General features: G+C 35.7%; 1 protein-coding gene across 1 annotated transcript; it reads right to left on the reverse strand.

The window, feature by feature from the left end:
- Nucleotides 1-88: 88 nt before the first annotated feature.
- Nucleotides 89-8,567, reverse strand: LOC134674561 (alpha-tocopherol transfer protein-like). The gene is made up of 6 exons (XM_063532675.1): nucleotides 8,412-8,567; nucleotides 7,366-7,525; nucleotides 6,256-6,370; nucleotides 3,712-3,843; nucleotides 2,812-3,025; nucleotides 89-1,209 (listed from the first exon to the last, which is right to left on the reverse strand). Exons 1-6 carry the CDS (start codon nucleotides 8,560-8,562, stop codon nucleotides 1,064-1,066), a joined length of 918 nt encoding a protein of 305 aa, XP_063388745.1. The 5' UTR covers nucleotides 8,563-8,567; the 3' UTR covers nucleotides 89-1,063.
- Nucleotides 8,568-12,643: the final 4,076 nt, after the last annotated feature.

A 12,643-nucleotide genomic window follows, 5' to 3' on the forward strand; every position in this document is an offset into this window, starting at 1 on the left:
ACAATATAATGAATTAATGATAAAGATTTAAAAAACCTTTTCCTCCTGTGCACTTCTGCAGTCGCCCGCCCGCAAGAGGGGCTACCGCCAAAACCGAATTTCGCAAATTGCGGGGATCTTTCTCTTTTACTCCAATGAAGGCGTAATTAGAGTGACAGAGAAAAATGCCCGCAATTTGCGAACTTCGATTTTCGCGGTTATAGCCCAGAGGGCCTACCGCGAATCACGTTCGACGTGTTGCCTCTTTATCGCACTTGTAAATTCGTACGTAAGTGTGACAGGGAGGCAACACGTCGAACCTGGTTTGATACGAGTACCGCACGGGACGCATTTAGAGCACTAGGGACTCAAGTTTTTTTAGGATTATTGCAATTGCGGGTACAGGGTTCATTAATTGTTGTTAACATGCCTGCCTGTGAAGCCGATGGTCCTGGGTTCGAATCCCAGTAAGGGCATTTATTTGTGTGATGACACAGATATTTGGTCCTGAGTCATGGTTGTTTTCTATGTATTTAAGTACATATTTATAAATTATATATATCGTTGTCTGAGTACCCACAACACAAGCCTTCTTGAGCTTACTGTGGGACTTAGTCAATCTGTGTAAGAATGTCCTATAACATATCGTTGGGTGACAAGCAAAATTCACCAAGTACTATCAAAAAACGAAAGCAACAATGCACTTTATTACACTTGTAACACGGTTTATTGTCCAATAATTTCAATGGTGTTAGTTAGTGACTTTTGCTTTTCACCCGACGATATTATGTTGCTGAATACTGGAGAGGAGAGGAGAGGAGTGGAGAGGAGAGAAGAGGATTCGACTGTCAGCTGACCTTCCAACCCAGAGAGGAAACTAGGTCTTATTGGGATTAGTCCGGTTTCCTCACGATGTTTCCTTCACCGAAATGCAACTGGTAAATATCAAATGATATTTCGTACATAAGTGTCGAAAAACTCATTGGTACTAGCCGGGGTTCGAACCGGCTAACTCCGGATTGAAAGTCGCACGCTCTTGCTCGACGTATTGTAATGCTACTGTAATTAAAATATCAATTTGCCATTAATCTAGATTTAATTTTTTGAATGTTCCCGCTAGTTCATCGTTCCTATTAACACCAGGTCTCTTCTTCTCGTCGGATACCATTTTACAACCATCCAACAAGCATTGCAACGTTTTCCCGCTTCGGAACTCCTTTTGATACAAGTCTGTAAAAAAATACAGCAGTTATATTCGTTAAAACTAAATGCATCCTGGGTAGAAAAAGCATACCCCGGAGTTTTGGGTGCGAGATTGTCTACCCGATTCGAACTTTAAGATACGTCAATTAAAACATCAATCAATCAATCTTTGGGTAATATGGCTCCATCGATACTGTCGATGATTTCGCCAACGTCAAAGTGGATCCCACGTGGGATCGAATTAATATTATTTGTAATAAATAAACTTTAGCCAGTGTACGGTATAAAATTATCAAATTATGGCCTCTAGGGCTCTAGCCAGCCACGGTTAGAGGTAGAAATACCAAATGCTCGTAGAGCACGACGTTGTTCGGTATTAGGGTTATGAGCTCTTGTAAGGTGATAGCTGGACTTTACAAGGACCCTCGTGGGCTACCCGGCGTTGACGCCAGAATGGTGGTTAAACGCGTTTCATGATTAATTTTTCATTATCTGCACACTTCCACATTAATTTACTGCATAATACGCTATCAATATTACACTTTAAACAACATTAATGAGCAAAAACAAAGAAATGAATCACGAGGCGATGTTACCAATATGGCGGTCGACGAATAATCCAATTAAAACATCTAGAAACGATATGGATTAGATGTGTCAGTGTCAAAAATGACGTGTTTGTTTGATGAAACGCCATGACATGACATCTAATCCATATCATTTAAAGTTGCGGGACAATAAGAAAACACCTTTTGTGTATATTAATTATAAACAATCAACAGTCCAATCGTAGGATTGGATACCTGAGTACGCTTGGGACTTTTGGGACCCTATAATATAAGGTTATGTTATTAGTAGTGCCATCTGTTTTCTGTGCCGCGATCCTGTTTTACTTTTAAAAATGTAAAAATAAAGACAAAATTGGTTTAATGAATTTTATAATGATAAACTTGTTATAAAGCCAACTGATTGAATGACACTTTAGACGTGTATAACATTCCATTTATTTCTTTATTTTGAAAAGGAATAAATGGTATGTTATACACAGGGGTCGGACAAAAAGTGCGGATGACGTAAAAATGACGTAATCATGCACACAGGATGATGTTTGAGTTTGTATTTAAACTTCCGTGTCACGTACCTCCAAAAACGGAAAATTGCCACAATATTCGAGTAAAGATGACATTTTAGAGCGTTTTCTTATACATTAGTAAATATAAATTTTAGCTAAATATAATCGTGAAGATACAATAGCTAAACAATAACGAAGTCAATTTATTGTTCATCTGATTGACAATGAGTCAGTCAAAAACGTACTTACTCATTTCAAGTGGCGATATCGTTTAATAAAGAGGTTGATAAATGATAAGTGATAATTGTTTATGAAAATCAAAAATACTATTTGAAATCATCCTATAAGTGGTTTGACGTCATCCGCACTTTTTGTACGACCCCTGACTTATACACGTCTAAAGTGTCATTCTATGGCACTTGCTGCTTACTGTAAACAAACCGCCATATTGAAATTGTCTCTGTCTCATGACTTTACTAGAGAGTTTTGTTTACATAGTTAGCAAGTTCCATAGAATGACACTTTATACACGAGTTGAGAAACAACATTTTAACTACCTTTGAATTCATCCATACTGTAATCTTCACCTCCATAATCCTTAGGTAAATACATCTTTGGCAAAACTTTGTGTAGTTCCTCTAATGTTTCATGTACCGTCAGTCTTTCTAGTAACTTTGGTTTGATAAATTGTTTGAAGAAATTATATATTTGTAGTCCGATTGAGGGCACATTTAGTACGTGGGCGCTAAATACCCTGAACCCAGATCCTTCCTGAAACACAATCATTTTTATTGGCTAAAGTAAAAAGGCTTATATAAATTTTAAGTTAAACATAAAATTAAATAAATCATTATATAAGTATTATAAGGAAATTGTTACACAAATTGACTAAGTCCCGTGGTAAGCTCAAGAAGGCTTGTATTATGGGTCTACTGTACTACCTACTCAGACAACGATAAATATAATATACAAAAGTATATAAATATTTCTCATGTAAGTGAATAATTGTTATTCTTATGAGAAAAAATAAAAATATACAAAATACCTACTTAAATACATAAAAGCATCCATAACACTATTAGCACGTAAGGTTTATCTGTAAGTGCTGGTAGTATAAAAAAAAACAATTATTTAAGTATATGTATATGTATGTAGTAGTATTAGTAGTGTATCTTAATTAACTACTCATCTAGATATTGTACTATCCTCCTACGGCCCAAGGTCCTACCTGTAGCACTTATTCAGTTCGATGAAATTTAAATCATATTTCATTGGAACAGAGTCGCATTTGTTTTGTTTCGTAAAATTTCAAACAAAACGAAAATCAACTCTATTCCCTGCACTATAGGTTCAAATTTCAGTGACAAATTCTGGATTTTTCATTTGTATGGATGGGCCTTAGGAGGCTATCTATGGTCAAACGTAACTGCCACTAAAATCAATAAAATGTATTTTACTTGAAACATTTGTGAAGCCCTCTGCACAACCATGGGGTTGATTCTCAAAAAATGGCCCAGAGTAATATTTTTGAGGTCCAGAAGCCATATTTCACCGAGCATGTAATCGTATTTTACTCTTAAGTCGCCAACCTGAAATTAAATGATTACAGAATTGTAATTTTACAAATAGTGTTACTCTCTCAGATACAAATTACCTAAAAAATAATAAATGTATACCGGGTGGGGCCTGTAATATGAGCAAACAATTAAATTGTAGGCTGTGCTCCTCATACTGACCAACATTTGTTCAGCGACTTTTAAAAATAACTTGTGGTTTGATTTTTAATACGCTTTAAAGTTTTTTCTAAGATGCAATATATTGCGAATTTTGTTATTTTTAAGGCGTGACAAGCAACGTCAATCACAATGATATGGCGTGGCGATGGCGTCCATTGAAATAAATAATATGTATTTTGTATGAAAAATAGGGAGTCTTAATACTTCATAATTTTTAAAAATTGTTGAAAAAAAGTTTCACCGTTTGAGGAGTAGGTACAATCTAAGTTTTAATTGTTTGCTCGTGTTACAGGCCACACCCGGTATAAAACAGAAGTTACACTTTGAATAAAATCCATACTTAATATAATATTATAAAGGCGAAAGTGTGTATGTCTGTCTATTTGTTACCTCTTCACGCTTAAGCCGCTGAACCGGTTTAGTTGAAATTTGGCATAGAGATAGTTTGAGTCCCGGGCATAGGATTGTTTTTATATCGGAAATCATCCCTGAAGAGAGTGCAAAAGTGGGTGAAATTAATGAATTGCCTAATAATTGAATTAAGCAATGTGCGAATTAAATGATTGTTATTAGCATTATTCAGGCGCTATACCTACTTTAGCTGCTGTCACTAATTTCACGCTGACGAAGTCGCGGGCAAAAGCTAGTATAAAATATATTATAAGTAGAATAATAAGACTTAAATTTCACATGACATATGATATTATTGTGACGTACATGATAACGGTCTATAAGGAAAAATAACTCTGATCGAGTGTCGTGTAAACAAAAAATATGAGAGCAAAAAAACCCACGACACACCTTGTACACCTACTTATTATACACGGTGTAACATGAGGAAACCGAATAATTTTAACCACGCATTTCTGAGGTCAAAAGAAGTAAAAAATGTAATTTGAGTTCAGGTCAATTTCGCCAAATAAAATTTATATTTGTTTTGTTTTTTTAAATTTTTTGAATGTAAAAAATAAATGTTATGGGTAAAATTATCACTTAAAATTGATTTTTAATTTTTTTTTTCGTAGAACCTACTTTTTGCTAAGTGTTACTTGTCACTTTTTGACATCTATCAATAAGGATATTTAGAATACGTCCCATACCAGCAATATCATCATCAAAAAGGCCTTTTAAACTATTTAACAATAAAAACTTATTTTTTTTTAAATTAATAATATCTCTGAAACTAGGCGAATATCAAAAAACTTTATAGGACATTTTTGTCTCTAAATATGATCAGGAATACGCTGTTAAAATTATTCGGTTTACTCATGTTACACCGTGTATTGACAACTCTAACAGGAGTAAGTCACCATTCTGGAAAACCCATACTCCATCCCTTGTTTTATTTGTGCTATTTTTTATTATTTCTACATAGAAACTTAAGCTCTTACATTTTTTTTTATTTGTAGCATTCGTTCTCTTCCCGTCTATGTAGATAAAAGAAGGTAATACTTAATAAAAGATAATTTCAGATTTTTAGGACAATTGAAAAAACCTTAAACTTAAATAATGATACGGTTTCTTTTAGAACTATAATTATCCCAATATATCTAACTAGAAGAGGAAAACTATTAAATATAATGGCCTGGCCACGACATAGCGCGACTCGCTTTGGCTAACGCTACGTCTTACGTAGGCGAACAACGCGCGAACGCGGCGCGGCGCGGCGCGGCGAAAGCGGCCGCCGCCGCGCCGCGCCGCGCCGCCTGACATTCGCGTGCAAATCGCGCCGCACCGCGTTCGCAACGAGATCGCTTACGTAGGACACTTCTATGGACATCAAAGGATTGATTTCGCCGCGCCGCGCCGCGCCGCGTTCGCTCGTTGTTCGCCTACGTAAGACGTAGCGTAAGGGTCTCCCCCGCTCAATGTCGTAGCACAGAATAAATAATAGTACCATACCATACAGAAAGGAAACTTCTTACAAAACCGAAGTTTGACTGCGGTCCAGGGTCGAATCATGCTGTCCCTTTCTAATATATGGCACTATCCTCTTCGGCTAATTAGGGTTGTCCAAATTCAAGCCGTTATCTGTGGTCGTGCACGCAAAGGGATGTGCAGTTGTGTCAACCCTATGCTCGGAGCAGCGGGAGCAATGCTGAGCCGAACGGAGCTGAGTTGGCCCAAAGGGAGAAGTTTCGCACCCCTGGTCGCGGCCAGGCCGTAAGTTATTTACATTGAAAACTAATTATTTATGGCCCTCAGGTATGGAGACCCCTGGCCTAGAGTAAGTACCATTTTAGCTAAGTAAGTGGTTTAACATACCATGTAAGAATTTCTGAAGATCTCTTCAATTTTGAAGGAGCTTGGATTAGGATCAACGAACTTTAATGTGGTAATTCTCTTTCCTTCGTATAATTTTGTTGATATGGCTTGACGACTGAAAATATAACAAAACAATTCAAGACTTAACAAAATATTACAGCACGAGGCGTAAGTATCAATAATTTTCTCGAAACGTGTAAAATATAATTTGATATTTACTACTCGGTGTAGGATAAATCATGAGTCACGATAGACCGGGCCGTGGTCGGGCCGAGGCGGCCGCCATGTCATTTTCTATGAAGGCTGACCGATGATCACTGTGTTGCTTTCCATAGAAAACGAAGCGCCGCAAGCTCCGGCCCGGCCCGGCCCGGTCTAGCGTGAGTCATCCAACAGGGCGAGTAAACCAGACTAATCACAATAGGCCTGATAATTTCTATATAAATATTCGAGTACATTTATTTTTCTTTCATTAAAAAACGTTTCTCGATTAAAAATACTGTTACAGACTTTTTAAGTAGGTAGATTATCTAAGGTAAAGCTCGACGGGGTTCCAGTACATGTCATCTTGAAACTTAAGTCATTGTCAATGAGGTGTCAGCAAGGTGTCATCTATTGGGCATTAGCATGCCGAGCACTAGTACGTTTACCTTACTGTATATTTAAAATTGTTTTTTTTTTATGATATAGGAGGCAAACGAGCAGATAGATCACCTGATGGTAAGCGATTACCGCCGCCCATGGACACCCGCAACACCAAAAGGATTGCAAGCGCGTTGCCGGCCTTTAAGATGGGAGTACGCTCTTTTATTGAAGGTTTGAAGGTCGTATCGGAAGGCGCGAAAAGTTTAAAAAATATGCTGGTAAATAAATTATTCGCAGAATACGCGAAGCGTCTGGTTGACGTAACTGGTGACCGAAGAGCTGCTACCTCGCACAACGTATCAGTATTGCGATACAGCGGGGAAATGCCGCCAGCATCCTTGGTACAATGTCTCAGGGGCCTATTTTAGATTTAAGCTAGTTATTAATTTCGTTTAGTTGTACCACTGTATATATATATTGTAGGTAAATAAATAATATTTCACTCAAGAATATTAAAAAACTCACTAAAAGGTAAAAAAATCTTGATTTCCATTCAACAGCTCTATTCTGCTATGTATCAGGTCCGGAGACATTCCTCTGTATTTGTAAAACTTATCTATTTTACTTTTGACTTTCTCTCGAGATCCTTTAGCCATTATAAGCATCTTGACTATAACTTCAGAATCTGGGAAATCAGTTAAATAATAAATTAAAACCATTTAGAAACCCTTGTCAATCAGTGCTTTTTTAAGACATATTTTAATAATCTGAATGTATTTTAACTTTTACATCGACCTCAGTAACTCACTGATAAATGATAAAATCCTTACTAATTAATAAATAATAGGGATGATGACACATGTTGAATTATATAACAAATTCTAGTAGAATAGATAGCAAATGAGCAACTTATCACAATAATGTGGATATTAAATTAATAGGTATATGGAATTAATACAAAAATATAGGACCTGAAAGTTACAAAATTTAAGTTTTATTTTAGCTTCCAAAAAGGAAATAAGTAAGGATACCATTCGATTCCTTACATTTTATACAAAAAAATATTGTATAGCAACTATATGCATAAACGCAATATTTCATCGACAAAAACGCAATTTTCATGTTTTGTCCATACTTCAAGATGGACTATCAGAGACCGTGACGTCACGTTCTCTTATCGTTTTGTTAGGAATGTTTCGTAAGTGAAGTACGACTGTCGGATTTTGACTATCATTTCTGACTTTTGTATTGCTTTAATGCAATGGGTCCCATATAGACTTTTGATCATAAAAACAAACCTGATCGATTTATACCATAAATGAAAATTAGTCATCTAGCCTATTAAAAAGTTATTTTTCTAATGTTTAAATAAAACGATTTTCCTAAAAATGAGAGACGATTTTACTGGAACAAGTAAGTACTCATTGTTTCTAATAATGAGCGTAAATTCCTTTCATAAGTAATTTCATCGAAGAATATCATAAATTTTGCATTATTTCGACTTTTCTTTTGAAGGCCCTCTTAAAAGATAAGTCTTATAAAGCATAACTCCATGATAAAGCATAATTTACCAATTCCTGCTTCAACCAGATGCGGTTGCTTCTGAAACCAGTCCATAATTCCTGCAACATCTTCTTTTATACCGCTTTCAGTAAAACCGAATTCTTTTAGCACTATTTCTCTTTCCTCTGCGCTGTATGGAAATATACTTAGATGTTCCATCTGAAAAAAAATACACCGGAAAGTGTTTTATAAACGCTAAGCGCAACTTGCACCACCCCACTAACCCGGGGTTAACCGGTTAAATCGTTAATTCAGTGTCGAATTGTACTGGTAACAATGGTAACTACAGTTTCAACCGGTTAACCCCGGGTTACTGAATGGTGCAAGTAGCCCTAAGTGTATTTTATTTAATCATATAATATGTTTTGTCTTCGTAAATGTGTGTAACTACAGCATTTCTACCAGATTTCTTTAATAAATAAATAAATATTATAGGACATTCTTACACAGATTGACTAAGTCCCACAGTAAGATCAAGAAGGCTTGTGTTGTGGGTACTCAGATAACGATATATTTAATATATATAAATACTTAAATACATAGAAAACAACCATGACTCAGGAACAAATATTTGTATCATCATACAAATAAATGTTCTTACTCGTACCACCGATTCGAACCCGGGACCATCGGCTTCATAGGCAGGGTCACTACCCACTAGGCCAGACCAGTCGTTTAATTAATCTAAATTTTGTTATTTGTCAAAAAAAACCGGGCAAGTGCGAGTCGGACTCGCGCACGAAGGGTTCCGTACCATAATGCAAAAAAAAAACAAAAAAAACAAAAAGAAAACGGTCACCCATCCAAGTAGGTACTGACCACTCCCGACGTTGGTTAACTTTGGTCAAAAATCACGTTTGTTGTATGGGAGCCCCATTTAAATCTTTATTTTATTCTGTTTTTAGTATTTGTTGTTATAGCGGCAACAGAAATACATCATCTGTGAAAATGTCAACTGTCTAGCTATCACGGTTCGTGAGATACAGCCTGGTGACAGACGGACGGACGGACGGACGGACGGACGGACGGACGGACGGACAGCGAAGTCTTAGTAATAAGGGTCCCGTTTTACCCTTTGGGTACGGAACCCTAAAATTAAGTTTCAGTTAAGTAGTCAACAATATTTCTGTGCCTCCAGTGTAAAAGGGTTAAACTCAAAAAATGTAATTTTTCAGTATGGCCGAAAAACGTTTCAAACCGTGTTTTCTCTGCATTGTTTCTAAAAAAATTAGGTTATTGTTTTTAGTTTAGATAGTTTAAGTCATGAATTATAACTTGTCATTTAAATTAACCTGACTTATGTGAAAGTAACGGAAATATTGGCTTTCAAAAACAACTTATATCCCTTTTCACAAAAATAATGAATGTGTGAAAAGGTTAAACTGCACTTTCTCTAGTGTTGCTAACATCTTTTTGAACTTTTGTGTTGTATAAAGAAACCATTTTGGGAACTAAATATTGCATTTTTTTTAGATTGATGGTACAAAAAACAAACCAAAGAGAATAATATCAATGTAATTAAAGAGTGACTTAATATATTTAATTCATCATCATCATCATCATCTCAGCCTATATACGTCCCACTGCTGGGCACAGGCCTCCTCTCGAGCGCGAGAGGGCTTGGGCTATATAGTCCCCACGCTAGCCCAATGCGGATTGGGGACTTCACATACACCTTTGAATTTCTTCGCAGATGTATGCAGGTTTCCTCACGATGTTTTCCTTCGCCGAAAAGCGACTGGTAAATATCAAATGATATTTCGTACATAAGTTCCGAAAAACTCATTGGTACGAGCCGGGGTTTGAACCCGCGACCTCCGGATTGCAAGTCGCACGCTCTTACCGCTAGGCCACCAGCGCTTAATATTTAATTACTCTGTTGAAATTGTGAATGGTTACTGAACAGAGTAATGTTGTACTGTTGTACTGTAGTAGTGTTGTACTGACAACAGGGCAGTTGTACTTGTTTGTCTTACTTACCCATCTTTGTATTTTTATTTTTTGTTTTTGTTGCACAATTATTTCATAATCAGCCTTTTAGATGTATTTTCTTCTACAGGACTTTCTTTTTGATATTTGACTTCCACCGTTTTGCACAACATTGACCAACAAAAAAAAATTATATGGAAAGGAATCTAAGTGAACATTAACCATAATCATTAACTCAATTTAGCGAAACTAGATGGTGAAAAACGGTCAAAGTAAATTATTTATACCCCTTTACACATCATGACGTCTTAAAAAATGTTTGTGAATAATAAAAAAACTTAAGTTTTACCGTCATTCACGAACTAGACTCGGTAGTTGAAATAGATCTAAGTGAATTTTGATTTCTTTACACCGAATGTTTCTTGAAATGTAGTTTATTCATTAAGATTAAACTTTACTTTAACTATCGTTCGTAACACGATTCTTAAGTACCAATTTTTTAAACGAGATTATATAAAAATAAATCGTTTTGAACATAATGGTTAAGATTTTTGGCAAACTTAAACCCTTTTGCACAATCGATATCTCAGCAATTAGAAGTCGTAGGGCCGTGGGTGTCAGCACAAAAGATGTAGTTTCATGTAATAAACCTTGTACTGGCAAAATTTGTAATTTGGACAAACTCGAGTTTAACCCTTTTACACTGGAGGCACAGATTTAACACTGTTATTTGTAGTGGTCTAGTGATAGAAGTACCTAGTAGTTGTTTAATATGTTTTATAAATAATAAACTAAAAACAAATATTATAGGACAATTTTTACACAGATCGACCTAGTCCCACAGTAAGCTCAAATAAGGCTTGAGTTGTGGGTACTAGACTGTCGGAAGCCGGTGGTACTAGACGACGATATATAGGGTAAACCCTCCAGTGAATGAACACCCCCCAGTGAATGAACAAAATCACGTTTTTTGTCTAAAATAAGAAATATAGCAATTTCTTCCACTTGTTTTATTTTTGTTCTTATTAACAACTCTATTTCCTATGCAATGACAACCCGTAATAAATTTATTTTCTACCAGTTAGGATGTGACTAGCGTTTGAAGTTTACGTATTTCTGGATTTGAAGTTTTGTATGGAAATATTAGATCCCAGATAAGAACAGTGTACGTTTGGAGCAACATATGAAGTGCTTATTTAATCTTTACCAGTACAAAGTTTAGTTATTAGGTTAGATTAAGAGTTGAACCTTCTATTTATGTACACTTTGTCGGCATATTATGCGATTAAGTCTTTATTTTTTATAGTTCCATTACTGGCTCATCAAATGTTCTGAAACCAGTAAATGAACAGTGTGTTCATTTACTGGTGTCGCGTAGATTTCATTTTTTTCCCAAATGTATATGTAAACCCAATTGTATTGAGCTTGTTTTTTGTGATTCTGCATAGAAAACGATTCTGATTCATTTAGCCAGTATTGGAACAAACCAAATTTCTATAGTCCATTTACTAGATTTGTCATGCCTATGTATGAACAATACAAAATTTGGCTTGTTCATTTATTGGATTTCTACTAATTCTATGTATGAACAGTGTAACCACGAACAATGCAGTGACAAGTTTATTATTTTAAGCATTATTTGGTGAGCATGACCCCTTTTCATCAAAATATGCACGTTGGTTCTTGTTTTAATGGTTGATTTCATTTTTTCCTTTTAATATGTAACGGGTTTCTATGTTATTGGTGAATAACCATCATTTTATTGCGATTCGAAGTCAATATGGAGGGATAAAAAGATGTAAAACGCTATCGCTATACCTATTAAAATAGAGCCGGAAACGGTGTTTGTGATAAAAATGATTTTTTTATGCTAATTAGAAAGAGTTAAATAATGTTCATTCACTGGGTTTTTCGGTGTTCATTTACTAGTTTTTATGTTCATTCATTAGGTTTTTGGGTAGTTTTTGGTAAATTCTAGTATATCTCAAAAACTATGAAAGTAATTAAAAATCGCAGAAATTACTTTCTTGTTTATTAAATGAGGATTGATTAAATTGCAGTTAATTATTCCAATTATTAATGAATACTGAGCAATGATTTTTCAAACTTGGATAATTGCTTAAGTGTTCATTCACTGGTGGTCTTACCCTATAACATATATGTGTCGCTTAGCTTCAGACTCGGGTAAATCCATTCGACCCTCTCCGCAAATATCTACCCTATCACCTTTTCTTAATACCAAAATCGCATAATCTGACAGCTGGATTTACCCGAGTTTGAAGTTAAGCGACTCATATATAAATATGTATAT

The sequence above is a fragment of the Cydia fagiglandana genome, chromosome 20, assembly GCF_963556715.1.
Source record: "Cydia fagiglandana chromosome 20, ilCydFagi1.1, whole genome shotgun sequence".
NCBI lineage: Eukaryota > Metazoa > Arthropoda > Insecta > Lepidoptera > Tortricidae > Cydia > Cydia fagiglandana.

What these genes read in the sequence shown, in the direction of transcription:
- LOC134674561 (XM_063532675.1), bottom strand. Translation starts at nt 8,562, where the DNA reads ATGGAACATCTAAGTATATTTCCATACAGCGCAGAGGAAAGAGAAATA. An exon ending in TCTGGTTGAAGCAGGAATTG is followed by an intron (nt 7,526 to 8,411) that starts GTAAATTATGCT and finishes CTGATTTCCCAG; the next exon opens with ATTCTGAAGTTATAGTCAAG. An exon ending in CAAGATTTTTTTACCTTTTA is followed by an intron (nt 6,371 to 7,365) that starts GTGAGTTTTTTA and finishes TTATATTTTCAG; the next exon opens with TCGTCAAGCCATATCAACAA.